We start from the raw sequence: 22,300 nt of genomic DNA on the forward strand, positions 1-22,300 counted from the left end.
TTTTAGAGGAGGGTCCCGAGAGACAACGGGTATCATGAATCCGCGCCATGCCCAATTAATATCCGACGAGTACGACGAGAGAGAAAGAGAGAGAGAGAGAGAGATTATGCGAAATCAATACGTAAAACGACAGTGAAGACTGCCAAACAAGTACCTATGAGAACATTCCTTCCTTTCTCTCACCTCCTTTTCCTTTAACTCTTTCGCTATGGCACCTAAGCAGAAGAACACTTTAACGGTGTACTCGGAATATCTTTTGCGTTTCGACGTATTCGATTTAGAACGGAAATCGAGATTCGATAATGGGACAATTTCTGTCCACGCTGGAAATGTAGAAGTCGTTAAATTAGCGATTTAGCAATCGAACACGGCAATCGAGCGGTCGCGAGGGAAATCGCGTAATTAATCCATGTATTTCTGTCTGTATAAATAAGCGGCGAGGACTGTAAGTATTTATTATATTCCGAAAGCGGTTGATGCGGGGATATATCAATTATAACAATTAATCCGCAAAGTATTTTCGTTTGTATATAAATGAAAAGGTGACTATTATTATCTCTTAAAAAAAGTGCACGAAAATAATGCACGTGTCAGTTCTGAATAGGCTGCAGCCGGCTGGTGCATTTCTGTCAGGGATCCCGGCGATTATACCAGTAGCGAAAGAGTTAATCTCCGAGCATAGCGACCGCACTGCCTTCGATAGAATTTTTAACAGATCGATTCTCTGACCGTCGCTCGGGAATAAAAGAGATCATTCGCGCCGAGGGAGGACGAGTCGCGTGACGTGTTAAAACGCGACGCACGAATATAATAGAAAAATAAAAAAAAAAGCTCCGTTTCTCTGTTCCTGCGACGTCACGCGAGTCATCCTTTGTCGCGACGCTTGGCTCATCGTTAATTATAAATCATTGAGCGGCAACGACACAACGCGTCAATGAGTCGCGAAGAACATGAATGCTGGTCTAATGCGGTTTCCATCAAGCTCTATTACTCGACATACAGTACGTATCTCAACGAAAACGCGAAGAAGAAGAAAAAAAGGAAACAAAAGACAGAGAAATTTTAGAGAGGTTTAAACGGATATAATGATTGCGATATCAGTCATTATGTGCGATAGTATTACTCGTTTTTTTAACTGTACGCTTCATTCGAGAAGAATTGTCCGTGCTTAAGAACATATACGTCTAATAAATAGTTTGCGAGAAATTTGTGCAAGTGATGAAATCAAGCCAAGTCCACTCACCAGCGAGTCATCATGGGCCTCCCTAAGTAAACCTTCTCCGGTTTCATCAGATGTTGCTTTAATTTCAGTCAGGGGGGTGACACCGAAGCCAAATCGCGATGATAAAAATGGGCCGCAGTTTGTCGCCGTTGAAACTAATCCGCTAGTGGTGCTAACAGTCATTTGCTCGATATGTTATCCGTGTTATCCTAATGTCCTGCTAATGTAACTGCTCAAGAGGCTCAAGAACTAACTAATCAGTGATTATCGTGACTATTTTAAGGAGATTAAGGATTCGAGTCCGACCGCATATGATACATATAATCGATTTAGTCACATCGGTCGCATCAGTTAGACGCTCGAGCACATGACTGCCAGCGCAACTAGGGGATTGATTTCAGTGCCGACAAACTGCGGCCCGTTTTTTGACTCGTGTGGCACCCCCCTGATTTGAGTTTAATTAATGTTTGTCTCTTTCTAGAGTAAAGTCTAATCTACAATGTGCTTTCTGCATCTAGAAACATTCTATTTTATATAAACAGATCAGAACGCTCAACAAATTTGTCAACAATGTACGATTATATTATACAATGTATAATATACAATTTATCAACTTGCATAAATTTTGTAAACGTATACATTAGCTACAAAATAGAATGTTTCTAGATGCAGGGAGCACATTGTAGATTAGGCTTAACGGTTGGAAAGAGACAAAGAACGAATTAAGCTTAAAGTTGAGCGACGTTGGTGAAACTGGGCCTAAGACGCAGTGATACGACAATCGCGATTAATTAACCAAACGTAAGTGCCAAATTACACTCGTTAAATACCTTATTGTCGTCCTTCGACCACTTAAAATGGTCCATGCAATCGCTTCTTTTGTAGTATTATAGATTTTACATTCGAGTAAACTACCATTGACGGTACGTCAATTTAATCGCGCTTCGTTAATTATACGAAAATTGATCAACTATAGCGATTGTAAATAACATATGAAAATATTTTCATAATTATTCGCACTTTGCAGTATATGGCGATTTTACAAATTCATAAATAATTGAATAGTATAAAGTATAAAATTTTGCTGCGTGACGGTGGAATGGAATGGAACACGCGAGAAATACTGCGACTGAGCAAGAAACGGGTCTTCTTTTCCTTTCGCATTATGCACGGAGATAGAAATACTCCTTTCACTCGAAACGATATTTGCCGCAGTCGATTGATCACGGTTATGCGTAATATAATATAAAATACACTTCTTATTTAAACCTGCGCGCGGTTTTTGCATGCTATAATCAATTAACATTTAGAAAAAAACATGCCTACGTTAATAAAATGTTAGCCAAGATCAACGACGATCATTTGCCACTTAATTGAACTGGAAATAAATGTATCGATGCAAGATTTGCAAGTAAGTATTGTTTCAGTATACGAATAATTGCGACGGTAAAATAACAATTAAATATACGAATTGTGAGGCAAGGGACTCGGGGGTGGACGAAGGTGCCAGTCGGTCCCTCTCGGTTTTTTTTTTTACAAAAATAAGTCTTTATTTGTAAACGAAGTCTTTGACAGAGTGGTCACTCCAAAAGACGAACATCCAGAGATCTAGATCCGTAGAGCGATGTTGGCAATCGCGAGAATCTCAATGGCGAGAAATCGTAACTTACTTTGACTTAATAACACTCATACTTTGGCAATAACTTCGCTTATTTAAATCTTTCGCAATTTTTTTTGGCTTCTTTTAAGTTTCATTTTGGTTTCGATATTTGATTAAAACACTTAGACGGTGATAGTGAAATCCTTGGGCGATTTGGAGAGCGAGTTGTTGGAGTGGAGGCCGCTCGGCCGCTTCCTATGCAACTTGAGCTTCATGTCGATGTCGCACTCGGCCTCACTGGTCTCGTGGACGTCGGTGAAGCCGCTCGGTGGCTTCAATTCCAACGTAGACAGCTCGCTGCCCCAATCGTCGTCCCTCCTCATCATTCTGAACCTGCCCGCCGGCTCCTCCAGGAGGCAGAGCGACTCGATGGATTTCCTGGTGCATGGATTCTTCTCCAGCCTGTCGTAGGAACCAGGACGCACCGGACGACTCGGCGACGCTCCTCGCGAGTACGAATGCACTCCGGACTCCGATAGCTTCAGCACCGGTCGCAGTATACCGGGAATGCGACCGTCGATCGCGACGTCGATCGCGCCGCGACTCCTGCGCCGAAAGAAAGCTTCTTGAAGAAATGAAAACTTCTCCGAGCAAGCCACCTCAGATTCTTTATAAGTATAAATTAATTTCGATTTGAAGGAATAAGATGGGCGTCTCTAGTGAGACGGAGGTCCAGGCTCAAACCCTGGCTGAGATAAATTTTTCGTAGTAAATTAAAAGATTAAAATCATTTAGACACTGGCATCCTGTCGTGGCTCTTATATCCTTTATTCCTTCGAATTACGATTTCACGTCAGAGCTTTATGAATTTTATTGTATAAATTAATTTCACTGATAACACAGAGATGAGACGACACGGTAAATAAAAAGAGACGTGTCTGGCCTTTCTTCTAAGGAAGACTCTTTTGCAACGCGCTAGCAATCGCGACTTGAGTGTACGAAATCTGGTGCTACCAATGGCCTTACCGTTGCTTTTCGAGCCTCGGGAAAGTCTTTCTCTCAGAAATTGGTGACGGCTCGGTTGATGTACTTGATTCGTGCGTGTGGTACAGCACATCTGCAAAGACGCACGCGGGAAGTAGATTAGTGGTTGCGCGCTTGACTTACATGATAGGCCGCGCGGTAGCGCGCGGCCCGGACACAGAAAACCGAATACTAACTTACTATGATGAACCGGTCGCTGCACCAGGGCGAGTCGCTGCTCCCGCTGATTCACGGAGTTCGGCCCCGGCGAGCGGGCCATTATCGACGTCGGCCCGGAGTCGTCCAGATGATTCGACGACTCGGTACGGCTGCTGGTGCCGACCTCCGTGTCGCTGTCCGAGCCCAGCGTGTCGTACTCCTCCGACTCGGATTTGAACGATTTCGATTTGCGTCGCGCTCGGCCGCGCACTTTCGTGTACTGGTCCACGTCGCACTGCAATCGATTCCACTGTATGGGACTTTTTGCGGGAGACACACGCGAGAGATATTTGACACGCGATCCTCTTGTTATTTTCTAAATATCCTTTCGTAAAATACAGCGAATAAGCGTACTCGCTGTGAAATCCACTGTAAAATATATCAATAACGCGAGAGATAAATGAATCTAATATTAATTGTTTTAAGTTTGAAAGAGTAGTTTTGCCAACACGCTTATAGAGTATCCTTCATCAATTTATAATTGAATATCTCCGTTCCTTCATTTAACATCGTTAATACTTTCCAACAAACTATCTTTGCTTCGCATTGCCTCCCGCATAATATTTCGCGGTATAATTAAATACGAGCGCGCACTTATCAAATAATGTCGGCCGAGTCTAATTTAACATTCTCCACGCAGTGCGGAACAATGGCCCCTTTAAATATTGATGCAAAGAAAGTAATTACTGCCATTGCATTATAACTTGGCTTAATGAGATTACGTTCAGCTCGCGGTGCCTTTATCCGTGGCAGACATCTAGGCGTCATAAGTTGGGAAATCTTTTATCAGCTCGGACGTCACAGTTTACGGAGCAGCGGTGTCAAAAGAATCGTAAGATGGATCGTAAGCGGCGGCGCCGTAAACCCGTTGTGAGAAAGTAAACGTACTTGGGCACCTTGCAGCATCGTCTCGCTGCGCTCGTAGAAGAACGCCTGTCTCATAGGGTTCGCCGAAAGATTTTCCTGCTCGGGCAGATTGAAGGTGGCATACGGATAAATGTCTTCCGAATACTCGGGTATTCGTTCCAGGGCGCTCACCTCGCGGCAAGGCGATTGTTGTCCCGGTTTCCTCACGGTGGCGTAATACTGTTCCCTCTGTTCCATGTTGTGCTTATTGTCCAGGGCCGCCTGGGTTTGCGAGCTTGGATCGTTCGCGCCGGAACCGTCCGGATCTAGAAGAACGCGACTCGCTCGAGTTGACTGGAGCCGTCCCCCTAATCAGAGCCTGGCTGACTGGTCAGTTTCGGCTAAATGACGCGAGAGAGAGAGAAATATATTCCCTCTCGCTCTACATACAGCACACGCGTCATACATATCTCTTGCTCTCTCGCATTATTGTGCCGAAACTGGCCCGTTTTGCCAGACTCTGATTAGAGGGACTCTAGAGTTGGCGGACACTCGATGGTCGCTGATTAACGTGGCGCGGGTTATGCAATGTACGTGATATAAAAGGAATGAATAAGCAATGCTCGTCGGACAAAAGAATCGTTGTTAAATTAAACCATCGACGCGAAAAGAGTTCGCTCGCGGTGTAAGAAGGTACACGAGTTGAGAAGATTCAGAGGGAGGCGCGTGCGAGAGAAATATAAAATTCCGTCATCGCGGTAGATTGAACGCATCCTCTCGTGGTTATAAAATAAAGGAGCTTACGCGGAGTGTTGAAGATGATATCAAGAAATTGCGGGTAACTCGAATAAGTACGAGCGAGCGTACCGGTATTCCTTGAATGATTTATGCACAGGGAGGGAGGAGGGAGATGCTCTCGTTTCAGTAACCGACGTCTATCTGGAGCAACGTCCCCGGCTATGTAATTCGTTTATGAAGTTTTTAATTAAACCAAACGCTCGCGGTGGATATCGCGGAGCGCTGTTGTTGACATTGTACCTGATATCGAGGGTAGTCGACGAAAAAAATAAAACATCCAGACTGTCCCACCCTCTCTCTCTCCCTATTCCAATTCGCGGCGGAACCGTTATAACGTGTACCAAGTGGAATGCGCGAAAATAAACGGCGTCCGACAGATTTTTTTTCCACGAGCGTTGGAAAGCGTGTCCCGCGCCAAGCTCGGGAGCTCGCGTGCGCTCGCGACGTAAATTGATGGGGCCGGGATTCGACAGGCCGCGCGCGTACTCACGTGTCTTGAGGCAAAAGCACACCCCGGCGATCGCCAGCATGACAGCGAGAACGGAGATGACGCTGGGCGCCAGAACGTGCGCGTCGAGGTAGAGCGGGGTGGTCTCGCCCTCCTGCGGATGGTCCTCGTGCAAACGGTTGTTTCCGTTCGGTGACAGCGTGCTGAACAGGTACTCAACCTGGGTGGAACCGGCGTTGTTGTAAGCCGTCACGCGGAGCTCGTAGCTGGTGCCGCTCTCCAGGTCCACGATGGGAAATTTCGACTGCGGCGGCACGTTGTTGGACACTGCAACACGCGCGCGAGAATCAAATCTGATTAATTATCATCGGCACGCGAGAATATTGATAACTGATGGGCGCTTAAAGCGTTCGCGGGGATAATTTTTCAAACATTTCCCAGATGCCAATATTTCCAAATTAATTGAAAATAATCAACGTTATATCACGCGCGATTGGTACGTTAACGCGCGCGCGCGCACGTGTAACGGGAAATAAATACAATCAACATTTCCTCGCGAAACTTGCCGGAGTGTATCGATCTTCCGAATTAATTCGGCGCTATCAACGTCACGCTCCCCTGAGAATTATCGGACCCCGGTTCTTCGCTTCGTGACTCCAACTTTCCCATAAGAGTCGTAGGTTCTTACCGAGCAGCCAATCCCCGGGCAGCCGCCTATATTCCACGACGAAGTAGGTCAACGGGCAGCCGCCGTCCTGCCAGGCCGCCAATTCTAGGATAACGAACGTCTGATTCGGCTTGACGAAGTGATGCTTCGGCGGCGGGACCGGCTTCGAGCCGTTGGTCTTGGCCGTCTGTATCTCGCTCGCGCTGCCGCTGCCGATCCTGTTGTACGCCGCCAGCGTGAACTGGTACCGCGTGCCGCACTGCAAGCCCTCGAGGAGATGCGTGCTCTCGCGTCGGTCCAGCTTGATCTCCTCCCATTCGGCGAACTCCCGGCGATAAGCCAGGAGGAATCCCTTAATAGGCGCGCCGCCGTTGTCGCCCTGCTTCCATTGTAGCTGGATGGCATCGGTCGTCGTGCCGGTCGCCAACAGAGTCGGCGACGTCGGCGGCACTATGCATAAAGTTTACCAATTAGAACTTGGCTCGTGCGCCGCTCGAGAGACGGCGAAACACCGCCCGACACTCGCTCTCCGAGAACGAGATGAATCTCTCTCTCTCTCTCTCTCGCTCGCGCGCATGAATAAGAATTCGTAGGAGTTATCCTCGGGTAAGGCTCGCTCTCGCCCGCGAGAGCTCGTGCACAAGTGCAGCTCGAGCCTCGGAGGAAAGTACCTTCAATCGAGATTACGTAATACGTTTAATGGAAATTATAATTTGTTAAGTTGCGCGCTGCCTCCAAAGCTCAGGCTGCACTCCCGCTGGAAAGTTGGCGATATAACGCCTTCTTCTATCAGAAAGATTGTAACGCAACTTGAAATCGAATTATCCTCGCGGGGGGGGGGGGGGGGTCAAGGCGTTATCTACCGCCGCGGCGGTTTAAAATTTCACACAACGCCGGCGCCTTCGTCGCGGGGAGACCATAGGCGGCAGCCCTAATGACTTCGCTCGCGCGTCACCTACCCTGTATATGCAGCGTGTACGTAATTTCGTCCGTGCCGAGCGAATTCTTTGCGTGACACGAATAATTGTCCTCGTGACTTCTCTGCACGTTTCTCAGAGTTAGGGTGTTGTCCGGGCCCACGTCGGATCTGGAAAAAAAAAACTCACCCCGTGAAACGCACGTCCCGCCGCTATACGGGCGCTTTTTGCGCCACGCACTTACTTTTGCTGCAGCTTCATGTCGGCACGTCGCCACTCGACGGTGGGTCGAGGATCCCCGACGACGAGGCAGGCCATATTAACGTCCACCCGCCACGGCACCACGATGGGCACGCCGAACGATATTATAGCAGCTGGAACTAATTAAAGGAGCCCCGGTTACGAGTTTCCATCCGCGCCATTTACGCTCTGTAACAACTCCCGCAAATGAGGGAATTATCGAAAAGTCGCAAGCGCCGCGCTTACGTCCGCTATCGATCGCGTCCCCGTCAAAGAGCATTTTCCTTTATGGAACATGGTCCATCGTTCCGCGGAGCTGTATTCCCCTGTATATTCGATGCGCGTTTCAGCAGTTGTACAGTTCTCTCGAAACTCGGGCGAAAATGAAAAGTCGCATATATATATATCGGCGCGCTCGCGCGGCGTTCGATACGGTAGAATTTTACGACGCAAGAGCGAGCGATTTTTCAATCCCCGAGTTCCCCCGCGAAGAGCATCTCACCGGTGGTGCTGGGCTGAAGCTTGATGACCGGCGTGCTGGGGCCCTGGCCGACCTTCGTCGAGGCCGTGACCCACGCCTCGTAGGTCTCGTGCGGCTTCAGGCCGGTCGCCTCGTGATGTAGGTTTTGAGCCGGCAGAATACTCTTGGTGATCTTCACCTCCTGGCCCTGCTCTAGCACGCGGATGTAGACGGTGTACTGGATGAGCAGCCCGTTCGGCCGTCGCGGCGGCAGCCAGGACATCACGACGGCGTTCTCGCCGCTGATCACCGCCTTCACGCGTTCCGGTGCGTCGGGAACTGTCGACAGGGTGCCAATTCTTTCATCGTCAACGGCTTTGCGCGGGGGAGATCTCGGAAAAGACCGAGTTCACGGACGGAATGTGTGCCGTTTGCACTTAGGATCTCGCGAATTATGGATTTGTCTCTATCCCGCTTGTACCTTGGGCCTCTAATTGGCGAATATTTCCGTCTTAAATATTTCTCTTTTAGATAAACGGCGCGTCGAAAACAAGCTGCGAAAACACTTGTGTAACCTCTTTCAATGATACCATGCTGTTCTCTGATTCAGTCCAAATAGTGGAACACCGTCGGTTCGTAACACAAACGCCACATAATTGGTATGTTACAGAAATGTTTTCACGAATTGCCGATTCTAGATGCAAGAGGTGCGAAAAGTGCCGAATCACTCCAGCATCCCCTTACGGGGTAATTTGAACGCCGTTTACCGGTCTCTCCGGTGGTGCAAGACACTTGGCTGCTCGCGACGCCGTCCCCGGCTCTGGTGTAGGCGAGCACCTGTACTGTGTAATTGGTGTACGGGCTGAGGGTATGCAGGACTGTGCTCAGGGCATGGCTGACTTTCGTCTCCCTGCCGGTCTGCGAGTCCGAGGCGGCCTCGTACAGCAGCTTGTACCCCAGCACGACCCCGTGAACTTTGTCGGAAGGCGGCGGTTTCCAGGTCACCTGGATGTTCTGACCATTCAGTGCGGCGCAAGCTACATTCTGCGGTGGCGCACTTGGAACTATGTCAAATCGGTACCGTAAATCGCTGTAGCGCGTTGCTCTCCTTTGACGTGTCGAAAAATGCGGTTTCGAGTTTATGTTATTGGTACAGCCCACAACCCAGACTTGGTATCGAATTCGCGGCGACTCACGAAATTGACCAAGTGTTTCGGAAATTACAAGGAGAATTGCTCCAAGCTCGTCGTATTCCAGAAATATGTCTGCTCTTCTGACAATACACATATAAAGCCGTTCCTCCAATTGATCGACACATTATGAACGGCACGTAGTTGATTACTCGAGAGTAATTGTGAAAATTTGTCCCCGTACCACCTTCCGTTTGTTAGTTCTATGCGAGAAATTCAAAACAATTTGATCAATTTCGTGGGCGGCTGAATATTTCAGACGCAATTGACAAATCAAGCTCAGGAAAGATGCAAAATTATGAAAGAGCACGAGAATCTCGATTGCAAAAATTGTGCTTTAAACTATAACGAAACAGAATGTAGTCTGTTCAGGCACAATTTAAGACGCAAAATTATAAAAGAGCACGAGAGAATCTCAATTGCAAAAATTGTGCTTTAAACTAAAGCAGAATGCAGTCTGGCATAATTTAGGACGACATATGGTAAGAGAAAAAATCCGACCAAGTATTATTGTCAATGTTGAATTTTGTAACAATTTATGGTCTGGGTCGCGTAAAAGCTCGTTCCATAACCCAATATCGTTACGCAAATGATTGCCGTTGTTCAACGTTATGCATTATATATCGTATTGAACGTTTGTATACCAACATGGTATATATGACAAACTTTAAATTATGATATTAATTTGTAATATGAAACTTGATCTCATCATTTGCAATTCTCAATTACATTTGGCTCGTAATCAACATGCAAAGAGACTACCTCAAAGCGGCGCGCCGTAATTGCTTTGTTTAACGCGCCGTAGATATTTTTGTTAACGCAAACCCCCCGCCGAGGGCTCGATAAACGAGGAAGGGACATTCCACTCACCGTCCTCGAACGTGTGCGCCATCACGGGATCGGATCCCGGGCCGTCTCCCTTGCCATTGAACGCCTTCACTACTATGCTATATTGGGTATATTTTCGTAGACCGGTTAGTCGGTAATCGTGCGAGCCGTCTCCATTTCCTGTGATTCCTACTCGCGTCGTGTTTATCGATTGATCGTCTCCTCTGAAATAAAGCCGCGGGGCCACGGCTCGTTGAAGCGAAAAGATAACGCGGGTGGCAAACGGAGGCGGTCGACAGCGGTAAAAATCTATGTCAACCACGCGAACACGAAGGGCGCGTCAAGAGGAGAAGCCATTAAGTTGCTTTGTAAATAATCGATCGTGAAAAGTTTCATTTTGAAAAAGAGAAGAAGGACGGAGTCCTTATAAGTTTTAAATTGTATAGAGACAAGTGTCTCCTGTCCCCAGGTGCTGCTGGCTGAACGACTTGCCAGTGACCAAGTTGACGGCGTAACAAATAGATAGTACGCATTAAAATATATAAACCATCTTTTCTCCTCTTATACATTCTCTATTGTTCGCAAGTTGCTATCTAAGAACGGGAAATCCTCGGCACGAAAGTCGCTGTCGCCAAAGTTTACCAGAAATCGTCCTTATCGTCCGCATTTATTACGTTCCGCCGTCCGATTCGAGTATAATGGAGGAGGTAACAATCTCGAAATTCAATGGAATATAACTGCGGAGCTCGGACAAAAGGAATTTTAAGAATTCATGGTACTTTCCGCGCGACCGGACCGTCCAGGTATGATCCAATTATGCCGGTATGAAACGGCACAGCGCAAACGTTATTCGCGTCTAATTTAAGAACTTCCGCCGCAACTGATTTTTATCGCGCCGCTGTTTGTCAATTTGGTCCTTTTACTAACGGGCCAGAAAGCCGACTTTTGGAATCTGATTTTAGGAAGAACAAAGTGGAATGCGACGTTTAATATGTTATTCTCCTATATATAAGTAAAGAAACTAATAAGAATATTCGTCAATGTCTCCTGCAGTAATTAACAACGTCAGTGTTTTCTCGACCATATATCGGGCATTTTTAATAATACAAAAAATTTATTGCGAAAAACATTACCACAGCCAGGACACGTGCCTCCTGTCGAATTGGTGAGACGCCCGCCTAAATTCTAAGGAGGTTCAAACCCTGGCCGAGGTAATACTTTTCGCAATAAATTTTCTTTATTATTAAAGTTTTTATTAACACATATTTATATTGTAATAATTTATTAAAGTGTTTAGTATTGTTAAAAATGTCAGATATGGTCAAGAAAACCCTGACGTTGCAAATAAAGAAATGTCGCGAATATATGCATCTCTTTTTCGTCCCAACAATGTCACCATCCACAAGTTTGACAAAACGTCTAAAATTGTCTCGTCGTCTCGCGAGAATAGCGGCAGCGCACACTAAGATTATCGCGCACAGCTACGTGTGATACTCGAGCACATCTTTCTCACGGGGTCCTCGGGTTTTTACCCTCGAAACACTCGCTCGCAAAATCAATATTATCGAGGATACAACGTGTCGCGAGATTTAAAGGACTCGGCAAATTTGCCGGCTGACGCGCTGTCCTCGCGCAAACGGCGGCGATCATCGCGATCATTGTTCGAGACTTCGGGCTCGAAGTGATGGACGCTAAATGCCGCAAGCTAGCGTGGTTCACGAGCGGTAAGCAGATAACGATACCCGAGATTGGTGTAGCCGATGGTGTATCCGAGTAGTTCGCCGTTCCACAGGGATCGATCCGGCGGTTGCCACGTGATCTTGAGCTGCTGCGGGCCCAGGGGCTCCACGGAGACGTGCCTGGGCGGTCCACCGGGCACTTCACCATCCGTTTGCACCTGTTTCGAAAATTTCGAGACGCCCCCACGACGCACGTGAAAAAAAAGACAATCCGCCTGGCGTTAACGCAACGTTAATGACTTCGTGATAATGTGAAAAGTCTTTTCTTTCTTTCTTTCGATCATGCTTTGTATGTGTGCGTGTGTGTGTGTGTGTGTGTGTATATGTGTGTGTCTTTCTTTTCTATTCTTTGTCTTTCGACAATGTTTGATACTGACATGAAGGATGTCGCTTGGCGCTGATGTTCCAAGATGATTTTCCGCAAGCACTCGAAAGTGGTAGGTAGTCGCGGGTTTTAGGGGCGATACCCGAGCGACCGTGTTGTCTCCGGCTACCAGCTTCTGCGTGTTGTGCTCATGCCACACGTCTTTCCAGCAAAAGGCAACAACGCTTAGAAGGATGCAGTACGATCTCTTAAGCGTAATCGCGGGGAGGGGGGGGAGGGGTAGGGGAGGCGAGTCTCGCGAGGCGAGATGTATCTCCTCCGCGAAAATCCGGACGTCCCGACGGCGCGATTAACTTGTACATCGCTCTCACTGGTCGATAAACCTATTTCGTTTCTCCGCCGGCGCGCGGCCCGTAGTTTAACAGTTGCCCGCAAAGACGGATCGCACGTGATGAGTGAACGAATCGATCAGGCGAATGACATTTTAATGGGGGATGAGAGCCGTACAAACTCGTGCTCGAGGGTGGCGGGCGATAAATATCGGACGTACCCGTGCAGTCGGATATACATGCCGACACTCGGTTGGAAATTAATTCGACGCTGTTACCCGCGACGGGTGCGCGGGCTCTCGGAGATGCGGATTATCTCTGGTTTTAATCTGTAATTTAGGGACGCGCCGAAACTTCAGGGCTTCTAATGGCGAGTGCACGGGCATTAAAATAATTCACATCGCGATACGCGTGCCGCGGGATAACGCGTGTATTTCGCGGAGTAAATTATACGAACGTCGCGGGCGCATATTTATCATCGTTTGGCCGGTACCCTCGGAAATCTCGATCCTCGCGAGACTCGATTTTGGTAAGAGCGATAATAATTCTCGACGGTGCTTGCCTCAAGAACATGTTTTATGCGCGTTAACACCACGACGCTTCCATGCCCCTTCGTGCGTTAAGTTCGATAATTTAACACCGGCGGGGAGACTCGAGTCGATTAGGCGTAAATGAGGACATCCAAAGTTAACGAGCGGCCAGGGCAAGGGGCGTTTCAAAGAGAAGTTTGTGGCATGAAAATAGGGCGAGTGAGTGGGGAGGTGGCCCGGTAGTCGGGGGGAAGGTGGGTTTGTAAAACAAAGACGCGGAGGAGGAAGATTCGCAAACGACTTTACAGAAAACTTTGTCTTAGCTGTCGTAACGAAAACCGCCAACCCCGGAGATGTGCCGGATGTGTGTGTACGTTTTCAGAAAATAAGCTCCTCCCTCTGTGTGTATCTTCGCAAAAAGAACTTTGACAACGTACAATTGTACGAATTTCAGTTATTTAACAATTCCAATTTGCGTCCCCCGAGAGCGGGCGCGTTTAAAGATGGAAAGAGACGTGGAAATGTCCCGTCGAATTTAATACCGAAATTCGCTTGCACTAGTGCGCACTGAGATGACTTTAGGATCCTCTTATATTTCTTAGCCAGTAAAATGATCTGTATAGCATACATATTTTTGCTAAATACTCTTTGAGAATGTATTTAAGACCCAGTTAAATGTAAACATTGATCATAAACAGGCCTTGGCGTGCGCTCAGTGCGCACTGGTGCAAGCAACCGAATTCACTATAAGTAAATGCGAATAATTAGGACACTTTCGCGCGGGAGAGAGATGAAAATACGACACGTCGGCAAGTTCGAAACGGAACGTTTCACAGCCGACGATCCTTTTCCGAACGAATTGATCGATGAGAAACGTAAATCGCATTTCCTCGCGCGCAAACACGCGGCGGGAGACGTTCAAAGAGCGGAGCCGCTCCCGCGGCCGCGCGTGTTACACGGGTCTACGAGCCGCGGAACGAATTCGCGGCGCCGTTATATGGAATCAACTCGACGTGAATTTACAAGAGACGCGGCGATGTAATTACCATTGCTCTTGACAGCCGCAGCTCATGCGACAGACTGCACCGCGTTACGTTGCACGCGTGCATCTTGGAGCGACGTCACAAAACAGCGCATTACGAGGGAAAATATCCAGTTTGTATTTGCCAGAGCTACTCCGTCGACCGAAATGTTTTTAATAAAATGCTAATCTGCCGCAAACTAAAAACGCCAGGCGAAACGCTATGACGAACAGTGACTTGTAACAGGCAGCAAAACGTATTTCGCGCCTGCCGATAAATTATATTGACATATTTGATTTTCATGCCTCTTCATTCCCGCGTTGCAAACGAGATACTTCGAAACGTTATCCTCGCGCAAGGTGGAGTGCAATGCGTGATACCGAAATGGGAGTAACACGCGCGTCTCGATTTATTTACAATCTTTAAAATTAATAATCAATTTCCAAAATATACAGCGCGATACGTTGTACCTGTCGTGGTTGCGGGAACTCATTCCGCGGTTCTTTATATGAAAAATCGTTTCCCGCGGGCGTTTTATTCTCTTCCGAAGCCGCCGGCTCCGGCCGATTCGGAAATTAGAGCGTTAAATACTTCATCATAGACATTCGCCGGGTGGATACATACACATTCCACGATTGAGTTATCACTTACTAATGAGACACACATTATGTTATTCGTGTTAATACAATTTCGTGCGCGCGTTTGTTTGAACGTCGGGGCTCGCCGACGGAGAACGGGGGAAACGGGACGGGCTCGGGCGAAAAGCCGTGGAATAAATCCAAAATAAATGCAGCGCCTAAAATCCTAAACGAATATAGCGGGGAGAGCGTGGAGGCAACGTGGAGGATGGATAAATGATTAATGATTTCGTCCCCTCCGGGGGCGAAAGCCACGGCGTTATTCCCGAACGGAATACTTTCGTCGAAAACATCGTAGTGTTAACTTAAACGTTATGATATTCCGCGCCGGATGATAGAAATGCCAAGCACATTGTGAGCACGCGCGTATACGTATAATGACAATGGATTGAGAATGTAATGGGGCGCAATAAACCGTACACTGTACATCGATATTCCTTCCTCTTCCTCTTCCCCCCCCCCTCTCTCTCTCTCTCTCTTTCTCTCTCTCTCCGAGCTATCATTCGAGCAAGCACAAAAAAATCTGGTGTTATTTTCACCAATATGCGCTACTATAACGCGATATTTACATCAGCCGTTGGGATTAATCGCGTACGCAGACAGCAAATAGAAAATTGAACAAACAATTTTTAATCTCTTCCATATTTACGCGCGTACACACTTTAACTATTGATCGCGGGCTAGATCAGAGTACACAAATTAAAATTTGAATTTTTATCGTTAAATCTAAAATGCGCGAAAAGCGCAGAGGGCGGCCTCCCCCGGCCCCGGCGCGTTCGCCGCCAACATCGTCGTCTGCGGGCGACGCGCAAGCGTTTCCTTGGGAATTATGCGATTTGCATGAGGAAATTTTTTTTTTCGCGTTTACTCGCGTTTACGTTCGCCGGCCGTAAGTTGGGCGATGTAAATTAAACGAAAGTAGAAAACATTATCCGCACGCTAACGCGCGTTGTAACTTGCGGGAGAAATGCGATATTACGTGGCATTCTCCAAGGTAACGTTGTCGTAACTTGTCAGGTGGCAAGTTCGAGGAAATTCATATTAAAATTTTTATACCCATTTGAAACCCCTCAAGATTTTCAGGTACCTCCATTATTTTTATCAGCATCGCAAACTTTTATATTAAAACTATGTCAATCTACTCCCAATCTCCGACATTTTTGTCATCGCTTAATCGACGGAACAAAAGTATCGATCTGAAAATTAAGTTTTGGAAACTACGTCGCGAATTGTGTCCGCGAGCCTGCGAGGAATCGGCGTTGTCGGCCAGGAACGCAATCCCGACGCATCCGCCGTATTGTCTACCGCGTACCTGGACCCGAGAGAAGCGGTTACACGATTAATCGATACGCGCGGTGATTCGACCGAGAGGTTTGAAATTTCCAAGATTTAACGCAACGATCTACGGCTTTCTTCAATCGACAGTGACCAAGGTTCGCGCACCCCAAAAAAAAAAGAAAACGGAAGAAGGAAGGATAGTTTGTACCTTGGGCCTCCTTGTATTGCACGATGTAGTTGGTGATGGGCGAGGTGACGTGGCTCACGTCCCGATCGGTCGTCGGCGAGGACCAGGCCAGTAGGATCGACCGACTGCCCTGCTCGGCCACGTGCAGATTGCGTGGGAAATCGGGCGGCTCCTGCACCAGCAGGTGGATCGTCGTCTTGTCACGACCGTACGCATTCGCGGCGACGCAGACGTAGTCGCCGCGGTCCATGTGGCTCGCCTGCACGATCCGCAGCTCGGTGGTGACGCGTCCCGACGCATCCGCCGTATTGTCTACCGCGTACCTGGACCCGAGAGAAGCGGTTACACGATTAATCGATACGCGCGGTGATTCGACCGAGAGGTTTGAAATTTCCAAGATTTAACGCTAAGCGCGAAACCGTGTGTGTCCACTCTGGGACAAAACAGACAGTTAGCAATCCATTTTGAGGCCCACAATTAATAGTCGAATTATTTGGATTGTCCGCGACTCTACTCTGGGAAAATTTTTGACCGTTTTCTTTCGTAGTCAAGCAACTTAACATTTCGGTTTTTGCGTTACTGAATATCGACAGAACTAATTGAGAGAATTGATTAGTGTTACTTAAACATCTTGGATATAGATAAAATAGCTAATTGCGATTTTTAGTTACGCGGGGTAAAATTCGTAAAAGATTAGAGTGTTACGAACAATCCAAATAATTCGATTACTAATTGTGGGCCCCGAAATTGGTTGCTGTATTTTTTTTCCCCCAGAGCAGGATGAATCAAACGCGAAGAAAGAAAATCTACCGACGTAAGAAATTTCGGACAACTATTGGACAACTCGATCATGAAGGTTTTTTTATAACCGAAGTAATCTCTCGGAATCCGCGGATATTATTTCGCTATAATAATGAACAAATTAATTCTTGCTGCATCGTCAAAATAGCGACGCTACAATGGCGAGATGCATTTTCCGGTGGATAGACTACTTTGCTTTAGCAGTCAATTAACGAGTTCGCTTCTACAAACAAATTTGATCCGGCCGAGAAGTTTGAAATTACCAAGATTTAAACGCTAAGCGGGAAACCGTGTGTGTCCAGGATGAATGAAACGCGAAGAAAGTAAATCTGGCCGATTATCTCGCGCGTTCTGCCGACGTAAGAAATTTCGGACAACTATTGGACAACTCGATCGCGGACAACGATTTTTGTAGCCGAAGTAATCTCTCGGAATCCGCGGATATTATTTCGCTATAATAATAAACGAATTAATTCTTGCTGCATCATCAAAATAGCGACGCTACAATGGCGAAATGCATTTTCCGGAGGATAGACTACTTTGCTTTAGCAGTCAATTAACGAGTTCGCTTCTACAAACAAATTTGCCCGGTACAATTTCCCCCGTTAGCAACAAAACAGGTTTTGAGGTAATATCAAATAATTGGTTATAGTAGCGAAGTTTGGCCATTTTCACATCGTATATACAGCAGCGGTGATGGTTTACTGCGGCAATAAAATTTTTCTCCTCTATACAGCATAATGGTTTAAAAATGGAATTTGTGTGTTCGGTTATGTAAACTGTATCGAGCGTCTAAAATAGCCTAACGATTATGGACAACTCGCGTTACGCGAAATAACTCGCATACCTTAAATATAGAGTACGCTTGCGGTAATGCACTTATACACAGTGGCTCTAATATGCACGATCTGTTCGTGTACAAAATAGAAGTCTAAATGCGTACAATTGTTAGAGATATGGATACCACGCGTCTGAAGAGGGACCCTATGAATGGAGGGAATTAAGTTTATTTTCGCTTTGAACGCTGCGCGAATTAATGCAGGAGGATAGCGTCAAAATGGCGCTCGCGTCAAACGGTATGCGCATTTCAAAGCTGTGAGCTTTCACGCGAAAGACGCATAATTAATTCCGATACGAACCTAACGTCGTAATTAGGATCGATCTTGCTGTCACGAACACGCCAGCTAAGATCAAGAGGCGCGTCTCCCTCGGCCTCGCAGCGCAATATTACGCTCTCCCCTCGTCGCACTGATTCCTGCCTCATCCTTACTGTCACCTGGGGGCCCGCTGTAGCGAGAATTTTTCATCAGAGCGTTTACACGGCGCTCGCAGCGCGCGCAATAAACGTGAAATAAAAGACAAGACAATAAAACCAATTTTCGCTATAACTCGCAGATGTCCCTTTTTGTAATTATAAGCGAGCAATTCAATTTTGTTTGCGTCGAAATCGCACGGCCAATCTACGGTACTTTGTTGAATGCGCGTTTATTTCGTAGCCAAGCGAAAAAAAGATCAATTATCGACGCATGATGCTATCCCGAATAAGCGCGCGTGTTTGTGTTTGTGCGCGCGCGCGCGCCCGCGTTGCCCTCTCGCAGAGGGGATTTCATGCAGTGATGCGAAGCAATTATCCAGTGACGAATATTGTAGTAATGCTATTGAATTTCCGGCGGACACGCCTGTGTGCGTGTGCGCGAATTCAAATTAACAAATTTATTAAATTCATGACTCTGTTGCATTACACGGCGCCGCCTACGTATGAATATATCGTGTAATAACAAATTAAATTCCTGCCGCCCTCTCTATTAAATCTCCAAAGATAATTTCAGAAAAGGGGACGCGAGAAAGGGATATATAATTTCTGATATCGCGAATGATATTACGCGATACAAAACACTTTTCCACGGCGAACTCCCCCGCGCGTAATGTTCACCGGCGGTGGAAGAACCACCCTGGTTTTCGTCACTCCGGATGATTCAGCGCGCGACTCTACTCGTAATCCCGGATACCAACCCGGGATCCGGGATCCAGACGACGACAGTAACTCTAGGTTGCGTGAATATTTTACCATGAACTGTTAGCCGAATGAGCTTGCTGAGGCCGGGCCCGATACCGTTGCTCGCCTGGCACAGATAGAATCCGGCGTGATCCCGCGAAACCCGCGGGATCACCAAGGATCCGTTCCTGGCCACCCCGGCGCCCTCCGTGCCGTATCCCAGCTCTCTGTAGTCACCCGGAGTTTCACCTAAGTGCACAAGGATACGTCTTTACGTTTCTGCATAATAGACACGTCCACGGGAAATTATTACCCCGTGTTTTACGACGCCCGACGTCGGGGCTCTGCACCTCGTGCACGCGCGCGGCAACTAAGGAGGGTACAAATTAAAACTCGTTGCGCAACTCGTTTACATTTTATCGCCGATATTCCGGACTCATCAAAAGCTAAAGCGGGAGAGGAAAGAATCAGGTGTTTCGGGGAGGAGGATGCGCGATGGATAACAAAATCTTATTCTTCGTGTAATTGCAGGTGAACTTTGCTCTAACAGCGTTTTGACTTGGAGGCACACTCAGCTACCGAGATATTTAATTTTCGAACTTCATAAACTGCGAAAAAATAACGTTAAGTTTTACCGGAGGAGGTGGAAGGGGGGGGGGGATATTATTTCCCAGTTCGCAGCATCAAGTATCACCTTGTTTGCGCCCCATTACGGAACATCCTGTTGTACACCAGACTTAAACGCCGAGAGAAATAAAGAGGAAAAAAGGTTGCTCGGGCACGCGAGACGTTCCGCAAACGCATCTCTGACTACATAAATGTTCGGATGATTCGCGAGTTGTGGAAGCTAAATACGCGTACACGGGGCGCATGCCTGGGAACGCCTTTCCCTGTGCCGACTTCATTCGCTTATTCTATGTTTTCATAAATAAACGAACGGAACGGGCGCAAGATGTACCAAAGTATGCGCCAGCCTCGTAACTTCAAACGGTAAAGATTTACTTCGCGAGAGTTCCCATCGGGCAAGGTAAACCGAACATTTTGAAAGCGTCGCTTTTGAGTAATCAGTCTTCTCGCGGAAGAGTCTTCCGAGAAATTATGTCTTGTCGAAACTCACGGCAGCTGCCTCGCATTCCTTGACCGACGCGCGAATTTCGTACGCTCGGCGCGGTAGTTACGGCACAGTAAAACCATAGTACAACTAGTATGCCCGCTCTCTGTCGGTCCTTTGAGCTTTTCGGTCTCGAACACGTGGTATTCCGCCATGTTTTTAGTATAAAATCCCGTCACACTGAATTCATTCACACTACCACATGTACAACATCCGTCTCATTGGCTCCACCAAAATAATGGCGGACGCGCAGAAGCCATTATTTTGGTGGAGCCAATGAGACGGACGTGGCATACGCGGTAGTGTGAAATTATTGCGACAGGATTCTATACGAAAAACATGGCGGAAAACCGCGTGATCGAAACCGAAAAGATCAAAGGACCGCCAGGGAGTGGGCATACTACACGGAAAAAACAATGTAGCTGCTGTAGCTAAAACTTAGCAAAATAGGGACAGCTAATATTTTAGTTGTGATAGCTCAATATTTTGCTACTGTGCCTATTGTATTAGGTGCGACAGCAAACGATTTGCTGTCGTAGCAAAATATTGAGCTATCACAACTAAAACTATTAGCTGTCCCTATTTTGCTAAGTTTTAGCTACAGCAGCTACATTGTTCTTTCCGTGTAGTTATACTATGGTTACGGTATTACACGGGGTTTAATAAAACCGCGGTGTTCCGCCCCGCGTTTGTTCGCGTCTAATACAAATCGTGACAGGACGCAGAACGCGTCTTTCGCCCGACGTGCGGTGGCTTCTTTTTTCGCGTTTCGATGCCGCCTGACTGCACGGCATCGCTCGACGGCGGATCGATGGTTCCCGACATCCTTCCCGATACATAGTGAATGATGAAAAACATAAATATCCACGCGGTATCTGCTTTTTTTTTGCGGGGTAACTTTGAGATACGCGCTCGGACGACGGGGAGAACTTTTACGGATTAATATTTGAGTAACGAGAACGCTTAAAATGTATCAGAGTATAACGGCGGTAGAAACGCTTACGGTGTACTACTTGTAATACGATTACACAACCAACTAACTGAAAGCATTTTACGGACAAATGTTGCATTCGTTTGTTTGCCGTGGTTAATTAAAATTCACAAAAATACTCCGGAATTTGATAACAGCCTCGTCACCGCGACATAACTGGCATCGCGAGACGCGCAAGACACGCACGCAAAGCGCTTTTTTGCAATCTGAATGTAGCCACTGGCGAGGAATGATTGGCTCGCGAGAATACAATCGGGTTGAACGGTGAAAGATGGATCCCGCTCTAAAGCGAGGTCCAAATTGCGGGAGGAAAAATAGAGAGAGACAGAGAGAGAGAGAGAGAGAGAGAGAGAGAGGAGAGAAAAGTCCGCCGCATCAAATCCACGCTCAGCGAATAGACGAAATTAATTATACGGTTTCACCCATAGGTAGGACTTATTTCTGACTACGAGCGGGGACAACGACCGACGATTCAGCGAAATTCGTGATTGATTACTGTTTCCAGAGCGCCCTTTTTTCCCCCGTCGACCCGGCTCCGCCGGTCACGACTTAAATGAAAATTACGTAATGCTCGCGCAAACAAAGTTCCCGCTTAATCGACAGGAGGAGATTATTAGAAAATGTAATAATAGCCGCGTCAGACTCCGTGTTAAAGTCGATTCGGTATGCATAATCGACGTCAGCGCGACATTTGAAATATGAATTTTCTCCTTTTAACACACGTCGACGTACGCGGCGCGTTGAAAATAAGACCCGGTGGTGGAAATATTTCACTCATATCCGGAGACGTCGCGGGGCTGTTTCTTATTGAAAAATCAAGAGGCAACTTGTCTATTAAAAGCATCCGTTTTGCATTTCCGAGAGATCAGGTGCGAATGAGCGTTCTCATTTCCCG

At 47.0% G+C, this 22,300-nt stretch overlaps 1 protein-coding gene across 7 annotated transcripts in view; it reads right to left on the reverse strand.

Moving 5' to 3' along the window:
* Window positions 1–1,974: 1,974 nt before the first annotated feature.
* LOC105568773 (Down syndrome cell adhesion molecule-like protein Dscam2) overlaps window positions 1,975–22,300 on the reverse strand; it is a 90,753-nt gene continuing 70,427 nt past the window's right edge. For 4 of the 7 annotated variants that reach the window (XM_012024694.1, XM_012024693.1, XM_012024697.1 and 1 more), the window contains 16 exons: window positions 19,376–19,552; window positions 18,447–18,594; window positions 16,528–16,829; window positions 12,575–12,723; window positions 12,201–12,355; window positions 10,501–10,682; window positions 9,208–9,504; window positions 8,483–8,779; window positions 7,985–8,120; window positions 7,783–7,910; window positions 6,845–7,273; window positions 6,199–6,483; window positions 4,953–5,236; window positions 4,047–4,299; window positions 3,849–3,939; window positions 1,975–3,428 (listed from right to left, as the gene is read on the reverse strand). In XM_012024694.1, the coding sequence (XP_011880084.1) occupies window positions 3,005–3,428; window positions 3,849–3,939; window positions 4,047–4,299; window positions 4,953–5,236; window positions 6,199–6,483; window positions 6,845–7,273; window positions 7,783–7,910; window positions 7,985–8,120; window positions 8,483–8,779; window positions 9,208–9,504; window positions 10,501–10,682; window positions 12,201–12,355; window positions 12,575–12,723; window positions 16,528–16,829; window positions 18,447–18,594; window positions 19,376–19,552 (3,737 nt within the window). In that variant the 3' untranslated portion in view covers window positions 1,975–3,004. Of the gene's footprint in view, window positions 3,429–3,848; window positions 3,940–4,042; window positions 4,300–4,952; window positions 5,312–6,198; window positions 6,484–6,844; window positions 7,274–7,782; window positions 7,911–7,984; window positions 8,121–8,482; window positions 8,780–9,207; window positions 9,505–10,500; window positions 10,683–12,200; window positions 12,356–12,574; window positions 12,724–16,527; window positions 16,830–18,446; window positions 18,595–19,375; window positions 19,553–22,300 lie in introns of those variants that run through there. The other 3 variants (XM_012024695.1, XM_012024698.1, XM_012024699.1) reach the window with 3 other exon arrangements.

Source organism: Vollenhovia emeryi, unplaced genomic scaffold (genome assembly GCF_000949405.1).
Source record: "Vollenhovia emeryi isolate VEMERY1.0 unplaced genomic scaffold, V.emery_V1.0 DF939127.1, whole genome shotgun sequence".
NCBI lineage: Eukaryota > Metazoa > Arthropoda > Insecta > Hymenoptera > Formicidae > Vollenhovia > Vollenhovia emeryi.